The following is a 24266-nucleotide window of genomic DNA, read 5'->3' on the forward strand; positions in this document are numbered from 1 at the left end:
AGGGCGGGTGGGGGACATCCCTCCCATCTGCAGGAGAACCAGAGCACAGCTCTTGGTCAACACAGACAAAACCCCTCCATATCCAGATGTTGTAACTGGAGATGATGCCCTCCTTGGCTTTTATGGGATCAATGGCCAAAGTCTGTCCTTCATCTTCTGAGGCAAACTTGCAAGGTTCCAGATCAGAATCGGATCCAATTCTGACAGCCTCTTGTTCCTTCTCTCTTTCAGCTTCAACTCCTGAGCATCTAAGTATCCCTCCTCCCTGCCAACCATCCCTCCTTGCCAGTTTCTTCACTCCCTCACACAGAAGGTGGGTTGAAAACACTCAGCCAGAGCAGTTAGGCTGCTTTTACACATTCCATGACATTATATCCGTTTAGCCAAAGGCTGGGCGGCCCAAGAGGCAGGTAAGCAGTAACAATTTAGCCTACTTCACTCATAATACACCTAAAGATGTTGCCTTTCCTTCAATTTGGGTAGAAAGTGAGTGACATAAGATTGGGGAAGGGCTTGTGGAGGGAACCACAGCAACAAATAACCAAGAGATACCATCAAAATCACTGCAAGTGGTTGTCAATCTCCTCATCCCTTTTTTATATTATGATTTTTAAAATGTATTTCTATTAAAGATTTCTTGCTTTACAAAAATATGTGCAATGTCTCTTATTTCAAGTTGTGCTTTGTACAGATCAGTTTCATTTGTTGTAAGACATTAGTCTCCTCATTAATTTTAAAAGCTTTTAGTTGCATATATCTGGAAGATTTCTCATTAATACAAGCACATTTCTGCAAAGCAAAATTGGCCATAATCCATCAGAAAAGCATGATTACCCTCAAATTCAAGTTACAGATGGAGTCAGAATGGATGGGTGAGAGCCAGGATTAAGGAACATCCTAAACAGCATTAAAGGACAGGAGGAGCTCTGAGCCTCTGCAATTCACAGCCAAACTTGTGCAGGCTCCTTCTGGTCTCATCTCACACACCAGGCTGGTATGAAACTGCAGAAATAAAGAACAGGAGTGTTTCAAAAGCCAATATCATGGTGTGGGGACATCAGCATTACAGAGCTAGTGGGAACCCAAAGGCCGTCTAGTCCAGCCTCACAAGGAAAGCCACCATCCCTCATCATGTCAGATGCTAGGAGCATCACCAAAATATGCCTGCAGAGGGCAGCTCGAGCGAGTGAGCCAAGCTGCACACTTTGGGGGAATACCGGAAGGACACAAAGCAGATAAAATCCCTTCCAGAACCCCTTCCAAGATCTCTCATTCAGATCCTGCGTAGAACCCATTTGTCAGGTGGAGGAGCTCAGATGAAGAGACAGAATGAGTCACAAGAGCGATTTTCAGCTCAACGGACACTGCAGATTATGTCACTCTTGGAAACCCCAAGGGGGCGGGGTAACAGCTTTTCCCCATTTGGGGATGTTCCCCACAGAGTCTTCTGCAAGAGCCCCCCTTTGCCCCCACCTGCATTGCCACTTACCCTTGGTGGAGCTGTCGGACCCCTGGTCGCTTGCTGCAAAAGGGAGGAAACACAGGAGTCAGGATCCCAGGGAGGGAGATCCCATCCCCCAGCCCTTCTCCTCCCTCCTTCCAACCCCATCCCAAATCAGGCTCAATATGGGGAGGGGCCTAAGAAGAGTTCAGGGACAGGCAGCCCGGAGGCAAGGGGGCTCAAGGGCAGCACTGGAGGGAGAAGCAGACGCTGGAGGGCAAAGAGAGATGGGCACAGCCTGGCATGGAGGCAGCGGGGGACTAGAGCGGGGGTGGGTGTGACCTGGGCAGGAAGGCAGAAGGGGGGAGTGCAGTGGGTTCCTGACATCCACAGACATGAGCCAACGAACCAAATCTTTAGCTTCAGGTTCTAGTAGATTAAACCACCAGAGACCCCGCTCTCCCCCCCACCCTCGGCTCTTCCTCCTGCTCCTTCTTGGAGCCCCTCCCTCAGCCGACAGTCTTTCTGCAGCCTCTTCCTGGCCCTGAGGGACCCCTTGCTGTCCCCAGACAGGCTGAGGCTTAAGCTTTCCATCAGGGTCTTGGGCTTAAGGACTAGGCCACCACCAGGTTTGGTTTTGTCTGTTTCTAACTCCATGGTGAGAAAAATATGTCAGACAGAGAGAGGGGAGGAATCACTCACTTGAGGCTGCTTTGTAGGCTAATTTCTCATTCCGTTTCCCTGTGAAGACAAAAGCAGAAGGTCAGAGCTGGAGGGAACCTGCAGAGGCCACTCAAATCCCATTTTGACCATTTGGCTCTCAGATGCTGAAACCTTCCCAGCAGATGCTTCTCCTGTCTCTTCCAAAAACCTCCAAGGAAGGGGAGCCCAGAAGCGGAGCTTTTCAAGGAACTCATTTTACAAAGAAGTAGAAAAAATTGAGAAAATTAAATTTAAAAGATCAACCTGGGAAACCAGGCTGTGGACAAATTCCAAGAGGCTGGAAGGAAACATTATCCAGTCCCTTCATTCATTTATTTTCGGATTATTATTTGGTGATTCTCCAAATAAAAATACAAAATGAGAGCACAAAATACATAATAAAACAAAAACAAACCAGTAACTCACATTTAAAAAGCTCAAGGCCTGGTTCGAGAGAAACATTTTTGCCTGGCGCCTAAAGATATGTAAGGAAGGCTCCCTGCTACGTGTTCACAGGATTGAAGGCTTAGGACTGATTAAAACGTCAGGTGGAAAGTGAATTTCTTGAGCACAGAGTGAGCACAAAGCAACAACCACTATGACTTTTGATTATGGGGAGGGGTCACTGTCAGGATACAAGGAGCAGTTGCCAGGAAGCTCCACCAGCACATTCCCAGTCGGAGGCCAAGACAGGAGAGGCAGCAAAGACATCCAGGGTTTACTTACTGCGGATGATGAAGTAGATGATCCCAGAGACCAGCAGGATGGCAGCCATGACACCCAGAATGGCTGCCACAATGAGCCCCAGGTTGACTAAAAGGGGACAAGAGACATTTTTATTCAGACGGGGGCAGCAGCTCCCCAAGGCCTCAAGCAGGAGATTTGAGTGGAGGTGCTGAGCTATGAGCCCGGGAGGATTTTACGTGTGCAAAGCAGGCTCTCTCTCTCTCCTGACAGGCCAAGGTCCTCTCTGTAGTGGCCCCAACACAAGGGAGGTTTCCCCCCACCAGAGTCCAGCATTAGAGGTCTTTAAAATAACCAATTCATTTAAGGAAGACAGTTGACAGGCACACCTGTTTCATCACAGACTCCAGACTTAAAAGCAGGTCTCCTCCTGCTCTCGTACTGCAGCCTTCTCTGTCTTGACCCTGAGAGGAAGGGATTCCCTCCTCTCTGAGACCCCCCAGAGCCCAGAATTACAGGCCTTCAGGGAAGGCACAAACCCTTAGGAAGAAGCATCTTGTGTAGGGTTGCCATACGTCCGGTTTTTCCTGGGCACGCCCTCTTTTTCAGACTTAAAATGTCTGTCCAGACAGATTCTTAAAATGGGGCCAAATGTCCAGGTTTTTTTGTTTGGGTGGAATCTCTGAAGTCCGTAGCGCTAGTGAGTGAGCCCTGGTTCCCTCTCCCCTGCCTGGGTGAGTCTTTGGCTCAAGGGCCACTTCCATAATTCTCGCTTGCCTGCCTGTGAGAAGGAGAGTCTGGGGTGTGGGTGGGGATGTGCGTTCATGTGCTCCTGCTGGGGAAAAGGGAGTCTGGCTCTTAGACATTCTGCTTTGGTTCCTGCAGGCCCGGTTTTCCTGGCGGTGTGTGAGAGACAAGCATTACTAGAAACCCTGCTTGCTCTTCCCAGCGGTGTGCGGATGTTTGGGCTGAGGGGGGAAGAATATCAGTTTTTGTAGCTGGACGTGCTTGTGAGGAAGAGCGAGTGAGAATCTTTTTCACTGTGAAGTATAGTCAGTCTGGGACTCCCTCTTTTAAGTTGACATCTTTCCGCAGGGCCTGCAAGACAGAGCTGTTCCACCAGGCCTTTGGCCAGGGCACAGCCTGACTCCCTCCCTCGGCAATCTTTGCGGAGCTCTGGCCCAATGGTTGCCAGTGGCTTGAATTAATTAATTTTATAATGAATGATTTTAGAGTGTTGTTTATGCTGTACTTTTGTACTGTTTTATTGTTGTTAGCCACCCTGAGCCCGGCTTCGGCTGGGGAGGGCGGGATATAAATAAAATTTATTATTATTATTAAATTTATTATTATTAAGTTTGTTGCTCCTTTTTCAGCCGCAGTGACTGTGAGTAAGTTTGATTCTGAAGTAGTAAAATATGTGCCCACATTCTTTGACATCACAACTACTTGGGCTTAAAGTCAAAAAGTGATGGCCAGTTTTTACCTACGACATCCAATTTGAATTCAAGGCCTATGAGACACTTGCCAGAAATGGCTGCATCTCTGTCAAAATCTACCGATTCCGATTCAGTCGCTTCCCTCCAGAGACACAGACAGGATCCAACTGGAGTTCCCCATCTGAGCTGTGCTGCTGCTGAAGGGAGGAGTTGGGTGGAAATCCCCCTCCCAGAGCCCACCCCTTCCCCTCCTGTCTGTCTGTCTGTCTCTCACCAGGCTCCTTCTCCCAGGCCACGTCCAGAGGCTTCTCCAGGCTGTCATGCTCCACGCAGCACCGGAAGCGCTCCCTCTCCTCGGGGTTGATCTGGACACTGAGCAAGAGATAGTAGGTCCCGTCCGAGTTGGGGGCAACCAATCCTCGGAGGGTGCCCTCCTGCCAGACCTCCCCGTCCTTCACCCAGTTGGCATCAATCTCCTTGGGGTAGAAGCCGTGGACTTGGCAAACGAGGGTCTCCAGGCCGTCATAGTCTGCCTTCCTGGTCACCTTCACCACCGGAGCCTCTGCAAAAAGGGCCACATTGGGGTTAACAGAGAGACATCCACAACGGGAGCCTGAAGGAAACCTGTATTTTTTAAGAGCAGAGGAGCAGGGACCGAAAGGGCAACCTAGTCAAAAACTCACATCTGAAGAAATTAAAAAGAACTGTGAATAAATGGGATTTCCTCAACCTCCCTTGGCATCTTCCCCAGTCAGTGTCTATGCTGGAACTGTTTTTAGATGTTTTATCCTTTGTTTGCCAAAGCAGACTCCTTTGGGAGGGAGGACTGGGTACAAATTAATTTATCATCTTGAAAAGCTCTTGTGGTTCCAAGATAGTCCCAGGGAGCTGCCTCTAGGCTGAGGGGCAAATTCCACCAGGTCCCCAATGGGATTCTTCCAAGTTGCAAGTCATGAACTGAGGGCAGCTCAGGCTGATCCTGATTTCTCTCTTGAGAGGGAAGAAAACCTGGACTCACTGTTCTCTGTTCTCCGGGACTTTTCAGCCCAATAGTGAACAAAGCCAAGAGCCCTGGGAAAGACAGAGCTCCTTTCTAGTTCTCCCGCCTGTCCTGAAAGGGTCCCTTGAGGTTGGAAAGGGCCCATCTCCCTTCTCCACGGCAGCCTCCCCTGGAGTGGAAAGGGCAGACCAGGAGGCCCAGTAAGCCAGCAACTTACGCACATTTAACTTGAGCACATACAGCTTTATGCACTTGCCAAAAATATTCTAAAAACCAAAAAGAGGAGGCGAGTGTCTGGGAAGAAGGACTTTGGCAACCCAATCGCCCTTGAATCCAATGTGTTTTGACTATACACAATTTTGGCTTTAGGCACAATTCACAGAATGTAACCCTTGTTCAAAAACTGGCTCCCTGGGTAGCTATTGTCAGAAGGGGCTGTTCCAGGATCCCACCCACTTTGCAGTGCCTGGACTGGTTAACTCGGTCTAGGAGGGGATGTGACTCTGCTGGGGGGAGCAGGAAGGAAGGAAGGTCAAGCCCTTTCCCCACAGAAACCCCAAACAAGACCTCCCCTCCCCACCCCACACCTGTCCTCAGCAGAACCTCCGTCCCAAAGAGGATGATTCCCAGCCTCCTTTGCGCGTTGTCACCCTTGAAAACGCTTCGTTGTGGCTTTTGAGGTGAAATCCTCAACCTCAATAAGTATGCTCAGTGTCTTTGGGGTGAATTATCACCAGGCCCCCATAGATGAATTTGCTCAGATCTCTCTAAGCGCGGCTAATACATATGTGTCAGTCCGCAAAAAGGGAGGGTGCTGGAATTATTTCATTTTTAATTAATGTTCATATTAGCAAAGCTAATAGAGACAGGAAGAAAGCCAGTCAAAACACTTGATCATTTGATTGGCCCCTGAGCCAGATTCCTGAAGGCGGAAGAGTGGACTGTACCATTTCAAGGCATGGGGTTGGGGAAGAGGACACTTCTGAATGTTCCCCATGGGAAAAAGTACTATTCCTCACAAATAAAAAATATAAGAAGGTAGAAGAGGGAATTTCCATACTCTCTCACTATGTGCAGGATTTCTGCTTCTAGGCCACGAGTGGCTAACCTACAGACTTAGTGAGGGGGCCACATTTTCTATTTAAAAAAGGTTAATTAATTTTTAAATACTTTTTAGCGGGGCCAACTAAAAAATTACGTGAAATGTAAAAGTGTTCCAATGCTGTTTTTCATCGTTTAGTTAAGATTTAAAAATACCAAAGGTAAATTATCCCACTCAGTAATCAGGATTACACGTGATTTTTAAAATAAGTTCAGTGGTTTTATTAGAAATTGTTAGTTTTTTGAAAATGTCCATTGGGGCACTTTGATACACTCTAAAAGTGCCCCGCTCGTGTACAATAGTGCCCCAATATACAAGTTTGCATGAAATCTCTAAACTAATTTCCTACCTATGTAATTTGAAAAGAAAAAAACTGTTGTTTACTACATGGCCAAAGTCATTTCTAAATATAATACGACCGATTATCAAGTGTCATATCTCAGGAAATATCCAGCATCTTGTATGTTTGTCTTCCCCATTGTAGAAGATAAGGCAAGCGTTGATTTCAAGGATGTTGTTTTGCCAAAACCAAATTTCTCAAAGGACACATCTCGAACATCATCTCTATACTTTTCCTTTAACTTCAGTGGATATAATGTGCAATAAGCATTTTGTTTAAATTATAAGCATTTTGTTTAAATTACTATTTTTTGAGAGATCTTATACTTTTTAAAGGGCTGATTATGATCTCTCACAATAAAAAATGTTTTTTTAATTAATTTTTTGTAAATAATTGCCATTCTCATACAATTTACGCTTTGTATCAAAGTGCCCCATGCACTGTATCAAAGTGCCCTGTAGGTGGAGCAGAATGATACAAAACCAATTTTTTTTACTCAAGTCATTATATTCTCATTATCTTCTAACTTTAATGGTTCTTTGATTGCTATTATAATATTAATTATAATTAATTTATGCCATGCATAAAGCAATTTTTTAAATTATTTGACTCATTTTGGTACATAAAATATGAGATTGAATTTTTCTGCATCAATCTGCCCCACTTTCCCCTACCCAAGTGTGAAGGCAAAAGGTTTTTCTGTATCCTGCCTCAAATCTGTCCATTTCAATTTTATTTTTTTACTGAATTTAAAATGCATTTTGCTTTCCTGGCCCCCTCCCTGCTGTTTCTGTGTCCCCTCCCCCCACTTGTCTTTTGCCATCCCTTACTCTAGCCAAAGGGGCATGTGGGGCTGTTTATAAGCATCTCCCCCCCAATCATACTCTGAAGTGACCCCTTTTCTCCTCCCAGAGTCCCAAACTTCTTTCTGCCTCCCCCACCAAGAAAAGTGTTTGGTTTTTTGGTCCAGAAAGGAAGACTGTTAAGGGGGGGAGGGGAGCTTGAAGGGAAACTGCCCCCCTGAGCCCCCCTCCCCTCCCCACTGCGCCCCCTCTTACCTGTCCTCAGCAGAGTCTCCTTCCCGTACTCCAGGTATCTCTGCAGCCACTCAATGCATTCCTCCTCCAGGTAGTGCTTATTGTACTGGTTCAGGGCCAAGTCAGGATCCCACTTCCTCTTGCTCGCTTGGGCCCCTGTATCAGCTGCCGTCCAGGTGAGGGTCTCCTTGTCGAAGGCAATGAAGTCTCTCCCGTCGTAGCTGTACTGCAAATGCCCTCCTTTGCGCCCGTCTGAACTCAACTCACAGCCGTACATGTGCTGAAAGGTGTGGATCCCTGGAAGGACCAGAAGAGGCCCAGGAGGTCAGGGGGGGTCAGAGCAGCCCCTCCCCCATCAGCAAAAGAGCCCAGGAAAAAGGATTTATTTCCCTCAGACTCAGGGAAGAGGCAGCAGTCAGAGGGGAGAAAAATCAACCAGCATTGTATCTTTCTGAAGGCTCATCCGCATAACACGTTCACTGAGGGAAACGCTACAATCCTGAGCCTATGAAGCCCCCCTTTAATTGCCCCCCCTCTCATCGCCTCACACTTTCTCCCCTCCCTTGCAGGGTCAGAGGTCACAGTTTGTCCCTCTTTCCCCCCAGCTCTGCTCCTCTGGATCTTGCCCCTTTGGGAGAGATGCCTCAGCTGCCCCCCCCCCTAGAAAGAGGAAAGGGGCAACATGGAAGGGGGACACCCACACATTGGGGGCCCTTTCAAGAGAAGAGGTCTCCTCTTCCCCTCCATCCCCCCCCCCAGCTTCTCCATATCAAGGACCTTTTCCCTAAAAGGAGGGAAGTCATGGAAGGGCCTTTGGAAAAAGAAGTTTCCTCATAGCCTGGGAGGGAAAGGGAAGCCGCAAGGGGGGTTTGCCCCACTTCAAAATGGCCCCCTTCTCAGCAGAAGCCAGGCTGCCCTTGTCAAAGATGGCGGGTCCCTGCACCCTCCTGCCCACCCCAGGGGCTACCACCAAATCTTCAAAACAACAGCAACATTTAAAAAGTTATCCCCCATTATCCCCCCCCCAATTTCATTTCAGTTGTGTTGTCTTCGGAATGAATCATTTTGTAGTCCCATAATCCTTAAATGGAACAGATCATTTTGATTCTCCCATTAGATGTTACATATATTTGTCTTTGCATATTTACTTGAAGGTAAGTCACACTGAGTGGGGTTGGACTTACTTCCAAGTAAACATGCAGAGGATCGGGCAGTTACAATAGTGGAATAAAATAAAATAAAATAAAATCTGTTTGTGATCCTGGCTGACCACACATCGGGACTAGCCCACTTCTGAACTCTCTTGTTGAGGGACTCTTTCCTGGCAGTCAGTTCCATGGGGTAAGGCAGGTTTTTAAGAAGAGCAACTACCAGGTGTGGGGGCCCCGTTCTCTATCAGCCCCCCAGCAGGTGGAGTGAGCAGTCCAGACAACCTGATGGATTCTGAAAGGCTCCAAGGAGAAAGGGGGGCTAACAGCCAGCATCCCTGTGGAAACCCCCATCTCCCTGTGGAATATGGAATAGGGACGCCATCCTTCCTTCCTCCATCTCCAGCAGTGCAGACCCCAACCGCCCCCCACCCCCATTTCACCAGGGCAGTGGGGAGGATGAGGAGGCAGAGGGAAGAAGTTTCATGGGGGGGGACTCATAGCTGTGCTTATTCTGGGGTCATGATTGCAGCAGACTGGGGGGGCATATTGGCACCTCAATAATGCAGCTACAATAAACTTGCTGCCTGGGACAGGTATTAAGGCACATGAGCACAGAGTCATCAAAGTTTCAGGGAAACTCCCCCCCCCCCATTTCAAAATTGGCAGTGCCACGGCTGGATTTCCAACTGGATTCCCAGCTCTTTGCTCTCTTCCAGGATCCCTCCCTATTACTCCTTTGCCACAAAGCCAATGCCAACGGTGCCAGGAAGAGAGCAAAGCGTCAACTGGCATTCTTGTTTTGTGCCACAAATAATAGGCATGGGGGGGGGGGTGAAGGGGAAACATCTGTGCCTGCCACTGCAGAGTCTTCTTCCGTAGAACTTTCCATTATTGTGTCCCCCCTGCCCTGCAATACAAGTACTTTTGTACAGTGGTGCCTTCATTCCCAAACACCGAAAACCCAGGGAGGCCTCACTTCGGACAACCGTAAGTCTGAGTATGGGCTGAATGTAAACTCCTCGCTCTGGATTAACATGCAGTCTTCAGATCAAGTAATTCGCTTATTTAGCTTATGTGGGTAGCAATTTAAGATTTTAAGGAGGTTTTCTCACCACTGCTGTATCGCAATCACCATCTTTTCCCCCCATGTTAAATCTTTTTTGCAGTTTCTAAATGAAAGGCTGTGATATAGTGTGGTACTTTGGTTCTCAAACGGCTTGGTTCCCAAACGCCAAAAACCCAGAAGTAAGTGTTCCGGTTTTTAAATGCTTTTCGGAAGCCGAACATCCGATGCAGCTGTCGGCTATTGTTTGTGGGGCACCTGCACCAATCAGAAGCTGCGTCTTGGTTTTCGAACATTTCAGAAGTCAAACGGACTTCCGGAATGGATTAAGTTCGAGAACCAAGGTACAACTGTATTTGGCGCTTTTGTTTTTGCTACAGCGGTACCTCTGGTTGCGGACACGATCTGTTCCGGGGTGCCGTTCGCACCCCGAAATGTCCGTAACCAGAGTGGCGCTTCTGCGCATGTGTAAATACTTCCGGGTTTGCCGTGTTCTTAACCTGAAAAAAAACACAACATGAAGCGTTCGCAAGAAGAGGCATGACTGTATTTATTTTGCGTTTTTGTGGCTTTTTCGGTTAATTTGTTTTCGTGACTGTGTGGAACCCAGTTCAGCTACTGATACGATTTATTGACCGTGTGACTGCGGAAATGGATAAAAGCCTCCCATCCAAACAATGACTATCATCAGTGCAGGTTAGAAAAAAAATAATTTTAATTTTTATCATCTACAATACTGTCTTATTTTTTTTATAGTGCAGTACATTGATTATTGCTTTCATTCTATAGACCAATGGTCTCGTTAGATAGTAAAATTTGTGTTAAATTGCTGTTTTAGGGGTTGCTTTTAAAAGTCTGGAACGGATTAATCCGTTTTGCATTACTTTCTATGGAAAGCGCACCTTGGTTTTGGAACGCTTTGGTTTTGGAAAGGACTTCCAGAACAAATTAAGTTTGAGAACCAAGGTACCACTGTATAATATTAAGCAAGTGATGCATTTGAGGGATTTGAACCCAGGTTCAAGGACAACTGAAAGGTAACTGTGCTCATGGAGTGGAATATAAAGATATAAATGATGGAACAAACAGATGTTTGTAAATGTGTGCCTAAACACACTTTGGCTATATACTAAATTCTTTGCTCCTGGTGAAAATAATGAAATGCTGATGTTAAGCCAACTTGTTGCTTTTCAAAAGGCCATGCCTCTTCCCTTTGATGCTCAGCACCATCAGGGCAGTCTATGCTGTGAGGAGCTGGGAGCTTTCCTGGGGAGAAGACAGAGCTGGAGGACAGACCTTGCTTGGCTGCTCTTTGCCCCCCAGAGCTGAGTGCCCCTTTCCTGCCCCATCTCCCTCTGCTCCTGCCAGGGCCGCATCCAGAAGCGCAGGAGAGAGGAGGAGAGACCAGGAGTCTGTGTCCTGTGGCTCCCAGGCCAGAGAACTTGGAAGTGAGGCATCAAGGGGTCTCCTGGGGGCAGAGGGGAAAGAAGGGGGCACAGCATGTCTGCCAGTATCTCAGCCAAAGGCAGCCTGGGGAGCCGGACATTCAGACAGAGCAGTTTCCTCACAGCTCACTTTTCAGAGATGGCACTTGGACTGGATGCATAATCAAAGATCTGGGGTGGTATCTAATGCAACCCCTACTCAGAGTAGACCCACTGAAGTGATTTGGCATTTGTTTTTAATGCACTGATTTCAATGGGTCTACTCTAAATATAACAGTATTGGATGCAACCCTGTGTGTACTAAAAATGTCAAACACCTGCCCTAGCTCTCACTTTCAATAAATACTGAATTTTTGGTACCTGCTAAAAAAAATAATCCTGTTTAGACAAGCCTACCCAGATGCCTAGAAAGTTGAGGTAATTCTAATCTGTTTTAGTAGTTTAACTTCCTGTGTTTTAAAGTATGGTTGTGAGTTTTTCTTAATTTTACTGGGGGGGGGGTTTACAATCAATAAGTGTATTTAAATAAATAAATAAATAGTATTTTTTGATGTTTTATGTACATTCTATGGATTTTTTTCCTGATTTTTATTATAACTCTCCAGGTTGTATACTATCTTGATACAGTTTTGTGGGAAATACATATTGTAAATACTTTAATAAAACCTTCAGTCGATTGATAATAAAAGAAGAGCTGGTTTACATTAGCTAGTTGATGTCCACCTAATAAATCCTTCATCAAAGAGGGCATGATCCTTCTATCTGCTACTTGTCATGCTGCACCTCCAGTGTCCCATTTTACAGATCCACAACATGCTAATGCTCGTGACTTTTAAATCTGCTCTTCAATTCCAGTATCTGAAGCATTGATGTGGTGTTTTCACTTGGCAGGTGGCATCACCCGGCACCCGCTGAGACCCCAGACCCCTGGCAGGGCCCACAGGTGCTGAGGACCCCAGCCCTGTCTCCTCTAGGCCAGCCAGCAGGGTCAGCAGACAGCCATTTTGATTTCCCACAACAAAACCATGGAGAGAAGCTACGTCAGGCACCCGAAGACAGGATGGGAAATGGCAATGGTTGCTCCTGGCCATGCACAGAGTTCTGCTGCTCTTATTAGAGGTTACTGCCCACACATTCCGCTGCACTTTTCAGCTTGTGTGGTGGCACCTCGGTCAAACCACTTCTGACTGTTTGTACCAGAGTTTTCCCCGGAGGCAGACATTTCAGAAGAAAGTTTTAAAATAAAGTAAGTACTGGAGGAGGGGGGGCCTTGGGGGCTCTTGTCTACCCCTCCACTCCAGCTGATCACCATGCCTGTTATTTTAACCATGTATTTGCCACTCTGACCCCCAAAACCCAGTCCATTTGTGTCCCTTAAAAAGGCTTCTCTTTCAACACTGTGCCAGGGAGAGGGAGGGGCTTGGTGATGGTCAGAAGGGTCAGCCAATCAGCACCTCTGTCTGGGCAGCTGGCTTCTCCTTAAGCAGGACCAGAACTCAAGGCTTGCTTGTCTCAGCCTCAGGATCCCCACCCTTCTCTTCCCCTCCCAGAGGAAAACGAACTAGACAGATTTCCACCTCACAAGGCCTAAGCCAAGCCTAGCATGGAAGGAAGGGCAGGCAATGGAGACATTTCCTTGGGAGGATGTGCAGGTCCAGAGAGGGTCATAGTGGGGGGTCTCTGCCCTCCAAGTCTCGTTCTCTGTCCCCCCCCACCCCACACCATCCCAGCCCCCATTAAGACCTTCATGAAGGGAAGGGGAGATGCCTCTGCCCTGGTGGAGACCCCACCCTCCATTTCCTTTCCTCCCAGCAGCCCCCTCCCTGCAATTCTGGCCCCTGGAGGGAAGGATACTGGGGGGGGGGAGGTGTGACTCTGTTCCTCTTCTGCCTTCCACTCACCTCCGCTCTGGTTGTAGCGATTTCTTGCAATTTCCAGGTTCTCCCTGAACACCAGCTCAGCGCCCTGAAGTATCTGAGTCTCCCTGTGCCAGTACTGAGGATCCTTCTTTTCCACCTTCCTTATCCAGGGGACGCGAGGCAGCATCTCTTTGGTATCACTGTCATACTGAACAAATGGCTGGTCATCCACGTACCCCACATCAATGAACTGGGGCAGCCCCTGGCCAGGCTCAGACACGGCTGTGATAAAGTAGCGCAGGGAGTGAGAAGTGGAGCCTAGAAAGGAAGAGAAAAGGGGGCAGAGAGTTAGGGGTCCTGCAGATGAAGGTAACAGCCTAATCCTGCTGTATTACAGGCAGCAGCCCTGAATTAGGAGATCCAAATTTCAGCAGGGTTTGGGGGAGTTTGTAGACTTGCCTTTAAACATAGAGGAGGCAGAGCAGAGGGAGCCTAAGAATCTGAGAGTTGAAAAGGGGAGAGGATATAAATACAAGTAACAACAACAATAGCCCATGGAGCAGAGGTCAAGAAAAAGCTATGCCAGGCAGCACTAAATCTCTGCATGTCTCTGCTGAGGCTCCGCGTGAGGGAGAGAGAGGCCAGCCCCTTCCTTTTGCCAAGGGGGCAAGAATTGCCCCCCACTTGCAAACGCCAAGCTGTTAAGAGCTCCCACAACATGGTCTGAAGGCTCAGGATGCAGGTGTTGCAGGAAAACAAACTCCACACACACAGACATACGCAACGCTTCTGTTATAAATTTATAGAAAATCAACCATACATCGGATCTGCACTTCCGCTTTTATTTTACTCCATGAAGGAAGGACTACAAAATGGGGAAGGTTTGATACAAGGCAGCCATAATCTCTCGATCGTACCAACACGTCTTGGCATGCCAACCTTGATGGTCCTGCATGTGGGAATGGATTCAGCATGGACTGTGATCAGCTCTTCCCTCTGGGGACAGGAAACTGCAAACTCCCTTTGGTCCTCTGGAAAGTACTCATGGGGAGGGGGAAAGGAGGAACTGGCCAGGTGACAAGACACTCAGGTGACTACCAACACAACTCCTCCCTCAACCCCTCCTCTTTGTGATGTGTCAGTGATGTAGCTATGATGTAGTCTTAGAGGTGTAGCATGGGGGATTAGTAGCTAATAAAAGTTGGGGTCTTCTTTTGTTCAGGGCTTCCACCTTGCTTCATCTTGCAGTGGGTGGGAGTCCTGTCACGACAGTATTCAATAAAGACCAAGCCTACAGGCTGCTGTTTTGCTCCAATTGTCCTGGTTGGTGTCTTTGCTTTTTGTCCAAGGGAGCCCTCAGATTTCTCTGTTAACACAGGCACCAAACGGAAGCTAAGCAGGCTCAGGTCTGGGAAGTGGATGGAGGGGAGACCAGACGAAGCAAAATCCATATATTGGGAGACCAGAAAGCTGCCTCCTCCTGGGTCAGAACACTGGTCCAGGTAGCTCAGAGTTGTCTGTCCTGACTGGGAGTGGCTCCCCAGGGACTCAGGAAGGGGTCTCTTTCCCAACCCCCCAACCCCGAGATGTCAAGTGCTGCCCTATGTCCCTCCCTCTCATGTGCTGCCTTGAATTACATGGAGGAAGAGAAGTGGAATACTAAATATGAAAAACTATTATCTCGCAGACTTACTGTACACAAAGAAGAGCTTGCAGGATCTGACCAATGGCCCATCTAGATCAGCATCCCATTCATCTGGGGGGCCACTGTGAGAAAGGGGTGCTGGACCAGGCTGGCCCCTGGCCTGAAGCAGGCTGTTCTTCTTTTCTGGGAGTGGCTAATATATGCAGAAACATGCATAGTTCAGCCACTCCCTTGGAGCCGCCCCACAATCTGACCTTCTGGAGTCATGCACTGAACAGGTCTGACCTGGGTCTTGCTTTGTGGGCTCTGGGAGGCTTTGGAAAGATCTCCTGGGAACTCAGGAGAGCCCCACAAGATCTCGTGAGAACCTTGCACAAAAAGAGCTCTCTGCCTTCTGCATATATAATTGGTGTGATTCCAGCAGGCCAGCTCTCAACAGCATAAGCTGAAATCATTCAAGTTAAATGCATTCAAGGTGGGAGTTTCCACCTGTTTTCCAGGGACAGATGTCAAGTTAATTGGCCTGTAATTCCCAGGATCCTTTCTGGATGATCTTTTGATAATTGGTGCTTAAATGGTTCAGTGTTGCAATCTTTCAATGGTCTGAGCTGCCACCCACAGAGCGGGTTCCCCACTTTAGAAAGAAGGCCCCACTGTGATAGCAGGGGCAGGAGGGCAAATGCAACTTTGGGGTCAGGTCTCAACATGTGGCCCCACATCCCCTTTCCCCACACAAAGGAAGAACCTTATCCCCAAAAGGGCTCACTTTCCCACAGGCTGTAGCAGCTCTGGCCACCAGGGGGCCTAATGAGTCTCCACAGTAACAACTAAGAAAGACTTGGGGAGAGGATGGAGGGGAGGCAGGGAGCTGAGCAGAGGCTTCAGCATCATCTCCAGAGCTGGCCTGCTTAGGAGAACACACACACACACACACACACACACACACACACACACCTGGACGGAGAGAAGCCGAGTTGAATTCAGTGAGAGATGGGGCATTTCCATGGCGGAAGGGGGGGCACAGTGCTAAGGGGGGAAGAGCAAATCCTGTTTTGTTTCAGGTAGCAAAATGGGATGCATTATTATTATTTGAATTTATAGGTAAAGGTAAAGGTACCCCTGCCTGTACGGGCCAGTCTTGACAGACTCTAGGGTTGTGCGCCCATCTCACTCAAGAGGCCGGGAGCCGGCGCCGTCCGCAGACACTTCCGGGTCACATGGCCAGTGTGACATCGCTGCTCTGGCGAGCCTGCACCAGAGCAACACACGGAACGCCGTTTACCTTCCCAGTATAAAGCGGTACCTATTTATCTACTTGCACTTTTAGGGTGCTTTCGAACTGCTAGGTGGGCAGGAGCTGGGACCGAAAGACGGTAGCTCACCCCGCCGCGGGGATTCGAACCGCCGACCATACGATTGGCAAGTCCTAGGCACTGTGGTTTTACCCACAGCGCCACCCGCGTCCCACTTTGAATTTATATATCACCCTATACCCAGAGATCTCAGGGCAGTTCACAGAACAAAATCAAAATCTAAACCACAAAATATTCAATCAAAATAAAAACAACAACCCAATAACACCCCCCAAAACCCCCCACATTTTTAAAGGGCATAGGGTGTCAATCAAATCATCCAAAGGACTGGTTAAAAAGGAACGTTTCTGCCGGGCGCCTAAAGGTGTATAATGAAGGCGCCAGGTGAGAGCATCCCAGCGACGGGGAGCCACTGCAGAGAAGGCCCTGTTCTCACATTGCTACCCTCCAGACCTCTCAAGGAGGCGGCACAGCACACGAAGAAGGGCCTCAGCGCCTGCCCCCCTGGCTAGCCCCACCCCTGCACTGCTCCAGGTGCTAGGGCAGGTAGTTCTGTCCCTGCCTTGATGGTGTGTCCACTCTGCTACCTCCGGCTCCTCGGTTTCCTTTCAGGCAAGATCAAATGGGACCCACTTCTAAGACCCTCCCCTCCCAGGGCAGGGGCTCCCCCCACTTCAAACCACAAGAGCTCAGAGCAAGGCCGCCTCTGGTTGTGGCATCTGGATAAACAACACAGGCAGTTCTGGGCTTCCTGTTTCCGGTGGTGGGAAATGGCTGACTCCCACAAGGCCAGACCCCAGCCGTTCCGGTAATTCAGGGCTGATATGGGGGTAATTAGCCCTGGCAGCCTCCCCAGGGCAGGGGAGGACTGTCTTGCAGACCCACGGTTTGTCTGAGACTGACGACCTGCATCAATGTACAGGTGGCAGGGCACTGGGTCAAAGAGCACGGAAAGACTGGCTCTCCTTCAATGTCATTCTCATAGCCAGGAACATCTGTTTGGGAAAATTAATAGATTTGGACGACAAACAGACACAACTGGATCGAAGAAGCTTGAGGAAAAACCTGCAGAAGTGTGTAGTTCCTGGGGGTTAAGTTCGGACTTCAAAAAGATTCTCATCGTGGTGTTTGGATTACATTTGGTATTTTTTCTCTCTCCCTACTCAACAATTTCTATTGGTCTTTGATGCCAAGCTTCATTAAGAATTTAAACTTTAGAAAAAAAAGAGTACAGATGGACTTTTATTTATAATTAGGCTTTTAACCTCTCAGTCTCATTTCAGATTTGAGGGCTCTGACGGAGATGCAGGAGAAGACAAGATGGTTCCCACTAGTGACGCAGCATGAAATTTTATTTCTTTTCATTTCTTTGAGACAAGCAGGAGTTGTGTGCTTATTTAGTTCGTGATGAATCGAGATAATAACCTGGAACGATATACAGTGCAGCTGTTTGCAGAAGCTTTTTATATTCATTATGAGCGAAAGAGAAGGCTAAGGGATGTCTAGCAGCCCCCCCAGGGCCCGGAGGAGGGAGAGTGCGGTTTCCAAAGGCGACCGATCGCCAAATGACTGATATTGTGGAACACAGTTTAATATTGCAAGCAGTTTTGCCTAAAAACTTAATTTGGAAGGTACTGGTTTAATAAAGTTCAAAAGGAAGGTTGGACAATTAATTAGTTGCTATGCCATCAAAGATAACAGATTTGGACAACATCCCGGAATTGGAACGAAGCTGAGCTGATAAAAAGGCAGTTGGAAAAATATATATTAACAAAGCTGTATTCGGCGGATGAAAGTATATGGTGTTTGACATGAATGAGAATCCCAGACCCAGGGACAAAAAATTACCAAGCGTTAATACCAAGATCAAAATATGGAAACAACAAAGAGAAGCAGGAAAAATTAATAAATACAATACAAAATATTAATAAATACAATTTGGACTATAATTTGATCTTTTTTATTTTAGTTTTTTAATTGAAGTGCTATGATTGGATATATTAATTGGATGTTTTTTATTGGAAAATCAATAAAAATGATTTTTTAAAAACAACAACACAGGCAGTTCTGCTCAGTAGTCGGGAGACAAAGAGCCACAAAATGAGTCACACTTGAGTCCCCAAAGTGAGGAGGAATCTGACGGAACCAGTGGTCTCCACCATCCTTTGCCCAGCCCTGTAGCAGACACAATGAGGGTGCAGCCCTCCATATCAAGAGGGTTTGAGAGAGAAATAACAGGCCTTACTCTTTAGTTCTTAAAGCTTTGTAAGTTACTGTGAGAATTTGTATGCACAAGCAACTATTAAACTAATGCTAGTATTATATTCATACCATTTTCCATTAGAGAAGCACAAAAACTATTTACAATAAAAGCAAACAATTATTTTTTGGGGGGGGAGGAATCAGAAACATAAGAAAATAACCAAGCAACCCAAACTAGATAATCATATTCTTCAATAAAGAGGACCCCAGTGCAAAACAAATGTTATCTCCCTCATCTCATAAACAGCAGGGGTCAAGGAAAATTCCCCCATTATCTCAACACCCTATTCCCCCTTCCCACCCACAAAAATGCCCTGCTGCTATCTCCAGATCTTTCTCCCATGAAGAATACGCTTGTCTCACAAAAGTGTCTGTTTAAAATATTTTTCTTTGGGCAACCCTATCCAGATAGGCAAATGTTGACATGTTTTGACCTCTCAATCCTAATTTTAATTATTTTTTAATGCTTTAAACAGTTTTTATTATTTTACTATTTCCTGTAAATCAGTAAGAGTTTTTACCACAATCGAGCAGGATATACATTTTAGTTAAACAGAGAACATGAGTGGCAACCCCAAAGGAGAAAAACACCAAAGGCAGCAATCAGGAATGTGGAATTAAGAATTTAATAGTGATAAATCCTTGAATAGTATGCAGAGCCTGTGGATTGGGGGGCTGAGGGAGCAGGAATATTCTGAGCAAGGGCAATTCATGTCTAGGAGCTCCAGGCAGAGACTCCAACTATTTTGAATTATTTTTTGGGGGGGGAGAATATAAAGGAGGGGATATTCAAGAGGAACCGGGCTGTAGGGTGGGGGCCCCCACTTCACTCTCAGGAGTTGTTTGTGCCCTTCGTCCTAAACAACTTGACGTGTACAAAACGTAGTGAAAGGGGCTGTACAGAAACGGCACAGAGAAGCCCCTGCATAATTTACAAAACCTACATTTTCGACAGGAAGCAGTAAAGTGTTTTCTTTTGGGGGGAGTTACAATTGTAAAGCAGAAGAAAGTGATGGTGAATGATGACAGTGAAAGGGAACTCCTGAACAACACAACACTGGAAACTGCGGGTGGGGCCCCTTATTCAGACGTTTCCCCCCGCAATAAAGTCAGCTCTACACGCGTCCAGCTCCCACCCCCAGGCTGGTCTCCAGGGTTTTTAGCTGAGTTTTTAAGAGCGGCTGAGGGTTAGAGGGTTAGAAGAGGGAAGGTAAAAAATAGAAGAGGGAAGACTGTATCTTTCCCCACCATTAATTAAAAGCGACTCACTTTCCCCCCCATTAATCCTGCCAAGACCTTCAAGCTTTGTCTTGTTCTTTGCTTGAGCCTCGAGCCCAGGAGTGAAGCGGCCCCTGCCCCGGGCGGCATACAAAACAAGCCAAGCCTGGGAAACAGATGTCTGGGAAGGGATCCGGCTCCACTTCGGAGAAGAAACTCCCCGATCGCCCTTTCAGTGCCCACGAAATGCAATTCCCAAAGAGCCGTGTCCCCCCCCCCCAAAAAAAAAGGATTTAGTGGAAATTATTTTCTCCCCCCGCCCCAGAGCAGAGTCCTTACCTGCGCAGTCCAGGAGCAGCAGCAGCAGGTGGGCAGCCGCCCCCAGGATCAGGGGGGGCCAGCGGAGGAGGACCCCCATCTCCCCCCAAAACGAAGCTCCTTTTTCCTCCTCTTACTCCAGCGACGTCCTTCTCCCTCCGACTCTGAGACCCGCTCTCTGCCCCGCCTGCGGAACCAGCAGCAGAGCGAAGCCGGGATTGGGCGAGGGGGAAAAATCCACCAATCGGAAATCTGAGCGCAGATGGCGGCATCTGTCGCGAGGCAGAACTCGAGGCGCAAGTTTGGAAGTGAGGCTGGAGAGGGAAAGAGAAAGTGACTGAAGCTCCTCGCTGGGAATCGCCGCCTCCCTCCCTCCCTCCCTCCCCCCCCGCTCTCAGCTCTTCCTGTCCTGCCCTGCAGGGAGGGCGGAGGGGGGTGGCCAGGGGAGGACCCAGGGTCAATCCCCGCATCTCCAGGGGGGGTCTGGGAATGCCCCCCTCTCTGAAACTGGGGGGAGCGGCTGTGAGATCCCGAGCGAGGTGGACTCGTGGCTGAGTCAGTGCAGGACAGGCTCCTGGGTCCTGTTTTTAAGAAGCCCTTGCATGTCTTAAAAGATGGCTCCCTTCTTCCTCCACTGCCAGAGGCAGTAAATGCATTAGCATCCCACTCGCTGGGTGTCCCTCCCGTCCTCCTTGCGTGCTTCCTTACTGGGGCATCTGGCTGGCCACTGGGAGACCGCCATGCTGGACTCAATTGGCCCCTTGGGTGTGATCTAGCAGCCCGGCTCTTCTCCTGTGTCCCTCTGTCTAGTGGCAGGGGGTTCCAGCATTTAACTTTCTGCCTTGTAAAGAGATGCTCAGGTTTGCAACTAGAGCTGAACCTCAGGGTTGAGGTCAACACACACACACACACACACAGAGAGAGAGAGAGAGAGAGAGAGAGAGAAAGAGAAATGACCACACCGAGAAGGGAAGCAGGTGCTGGGAGGCTGACAAACAGGTTTCCTATCAGCAGAGGGTCAGGCCAGAGCCCACCATCTTGCCACAATTTGTTAAAAGGGCATTTTATATCTCCACATATCGCTGCTTCCTTCTCTCGTCATACTGGCCCCAACATGAGTTTCTCTCCCCCTGCCTGGGACCCTCCAAGTCTGCAGGCCCAGGGTGTTGGGGTCAGGGAGGCCCCCTTTGCACAGCCAGCAAGACCCAGGGGCTGCCAAGCCTCTTCTGGAAGGCCCTGAGCCAAGGCTGGGTGCTTGGCCCAGAGAGTGCTTGGCCCACATCCCACTTCCAGAAGCCTGAACATTGAAACATGAGCTAAGCATGGGACACACAGAGAAGCTGCTGCCCTTTCCAAGAAATCAGGAAAGAGACAAGCAGTGGCCGCTCCTTGCCCAGGTACAAGGAAGCTTGTTGCAAGATAAGCCCCTGTGAAGAAGGAGGCTGGCTGTTTTGAGGGGGTTCTCCAGGACCCTCTTCTGGGACTAAATGGGCTCAGTCACCTCAGGGACGTCTTAAGCTTCACTTTTCACCTGCTCCATCTAGTTGTTCCTGGACAGGGATAGTCTGCCCACAAGGATCCATGTTCTGCTCACCTCCTGACAGGATTATTGTAACATGTGTTGTTTTTCCCAATACAGTAGGGAGGCTTCAGCTGCTACAAGATAAACCTGACAGGATTTTCACTGCCACAGCTCATTTAGGGCCAAATCTCACCGGGGCCAAAACCCCTCTGCCTGTTTGTCTGGTTCTGAGTTCAATTCAAAGTGCTAGTCTTGTTTTAGAAAGTCCTCGGTGGCTTGAGGCGCCTTCTGCTCCCCTGCTCTCCTCTGTGGAGGCTTTTCTTCCCTTCTTCCTGGAGGTGGAGTGGGCGGCGACAACAACAACTAACGGCCAGGAGGAAAATGTTTGTTCTTCACAGACTTTTTAAAAATTTTACAGGACTTTAGACATTATTTTTTTCCTGTTCTTAATATCGTGTGGAAACAGCAACGAGACTTCTTGCCCCTTAGAGGATAACAAATAGATTATGGCATAAGAAACGTCCCTGGTGTGGTCCTCCTTTCCAAACTGGATTGTTTCCCAGGAGACTTTGCCCCCTTCTGCCTCCCTCAGCAACCTCTGAGTCCCAGGGCAGTTCCCAGAACAAGGCCAGAACGGTTCGGACTCCCTTTTTTATGTTTTGTTTTCCTTTTTACTTCTAAGAAGAATAGCTGAGGGTTCAGTAAACAGTTTTTGGCAAGATACAATAATTAAATTTTGTTTGCATGCCAAGCTAGCAAAGGAATCTCAAGCGACTGCATCTCAGGCTGCTTGACTGACATTTCTCACAGGAATTGAAAAAAACGGAGGCAGATTTTGCTGAGAAAGTACTCATCCTTCATTTACACTGGGGTGTGTTTGTGTTTGTTTCCAGGGTGGATTCCTGCCCTCACGTTCTCTCTCTGCCACAAGACACCCTCCCCCATTTCTCCACAGTCCCATTTGTATTTTCTCGCTTTCTTATTTTCTCGATCCTCCGCTGCCCCCTGCCGGCTGCTGTGTTCCCCAGCTGAAATGGAAATCAGGTGATTTCTAATAAATCCTTCAAGGGACCAGTTGAAGCAAGTCACAGGTTGCAAAAAAAAAGAAAAGGTCACGGTTCCCACATATGTCACTGATTTGCAATCACTGAAAATATATGCAAGACAGTAAGAGCCGTGGCAAAATGATACAGGCAACTCCCCACATGCATGCAATATACATGCACACAACCAGCAGGCCTTGTGAGCAGACCCTCCCCAGAGCCCAAAGAGGATGTGTGCTCAGGCCAAGCCAGCCACTTCTTCCTTGGAGGGAGGGCAAAGTGTGGTTTCTGTACTTGATCACCATGTGCCAAAGTCAGGAAACACTGTCCTTCTGAAAGACGTTTCTGGGTACCGATCTCCCCGCCAGGCTGCAATCCTGGAGGGCTGTTGTGGCTTTTGGTTTGTCACTTGAGGGGGAAGGGGGCATTTCTCAGTGTTGTGGGGCTTCAACTGTTTAAGGCAGGCCCAAGCTACTTTTTGGACTGCTAGTGGTGACCACTACTGTAGTCAGTTTGCATAAATCCAGCCTGAGACTTTTAATAATCTTCAGGCTGCATGACATGATGTTGTTGTCATTGAGCCAGGAAAGAGACGCACCAGCGAAACACCACCATTTTGTTTCCTCTTCTCCTCTGCAGCCTGGCCTTCACAAAATGGCTTCCGTTCTTGGCAGGCAGGCGGGAGGGTGGGGACCTGCCTTGCCCTGGCCACCTTCCTCCCTTCAGGGGAGAGGTTTGTTCAGGGTGAGGCTGGCCAAGGGAGGGAGGGAGGGAAAGCCACAGCAGCTCCCACCATAACACAGCCCGTTTGAGAGGAATTAATATATAGATTTGGCTGTTTGTCAGGTGATGGTTTTGTCCTCCCTCACAATGAGTGACTGGGGCTTGTTATGTATTGAAGTGCTCACCCTGGCCACCAGGAGTATTGTGTATATAGTTTTCACTCAGGTCCACGTCAGTTAATTTAGGCGGGAAACCCTGAGTTGTTGCTGTTACAAAGTGACAGCTGGCTGCCTATAAAAGCAGGCCGGCTGAGGTGTTCAGTTCAGTTCAGTTCCAGCTTACTTATAAAGAACTACTTGGAGGAATCTCTGTGTCGTGTGCTTTGTCAACCCACTACTTAATAGGTCTCATCCACTCTTCCACTTCTCCCACCTCTTTCTGCTGTAGAAACCGGCTGTTCACGGCTGAATCAGAGCAAACATCAATCAGGTCTTCTGCAGATTGAGGTTTGCTCCGATTTAGGAGTAAAGGGTGGATTTTCTGGGGGGAAGCAGCAGGGCAAACAGAACATTGCTCGGGCCAGGGCTTTTTTCAGCCAGAACTCAGTTCCTTCACCTCTCAGGTGGGCACCTTTGCCATCCTAAGAGAATAAGGGCAGCCTTCATGGCGAGTTCCAGCACCCCTTTTCCTAGAAAAACAGCACTCTCCCCAGGGGCCCTAGAAGGCCTTCACACTCCAACAGCCCCAGGAAGCTTCAACCACCTCCCAGTGAGACCAGACTCTCCCCAGTGGCACCTGGTAGTGACATTATGAAAAGGATGTTGAGATTCCCCCTCCCATCCAAATGCTGGACCCCATCTGGCGATGGTCCTTCTGCTACAATGCCCTGGTCCCCCTGACTCACCCTGGAAATATAAATCACCATTTCTTGCAGGGAATCCACTGGGGGCTGGCCATAG

The 24266-nt window shown here is 48.2% G+C and overlaps 1 protein-coding gene across 1 annotated transcript; it reads right to left on the bottom strand.

Moving 5' to 3' along the window:
* Positions 1-812: 812 nt before the first annotated feature.
* LOC128409439 (H-2 class I histocompatibility antigen, Q9 alpha chain-like) lies at positions 813-20218 on the bottom strand. The gene is made up of 8 exons (XM_053379946.1): positions 20041-20218; positions 13306-13581; positions 7767-8042; positions 4541-4828; positions 2870-2956; positions 2144-2182; positions 1490-1522; positions 813-1002 (listed from the first exon to the last, which is right to left on the bottom strand). The coding sequence occupies exons 1-8, from the start codon at positions 20117-20119 to the stop codon at positions 980-982; spliced, it is 1101 nt and encodes a 366-aa protein (XP_053235921.1). The 5' UTR covers positions 20120-20218; the 3' UTR covers positions 813-979.
* Positions 20219-24266: the final 4048 nt, after the last annotated feature.

This window comes from Podarcis raffonei, chromosome 2 (assembly GCF_027172205.1).
Source record: "Podarcis raffonei isolate rPodRaf1 chromosome 2, rPodRaf1.pri, whole genome shotgun sequence".
Lineage (NCBI taxonomy): Eukaryota > Metazoa > Chordata > Lepidosauria > Squamata > Lacertidae > Podarcis > Podarcis raffonei.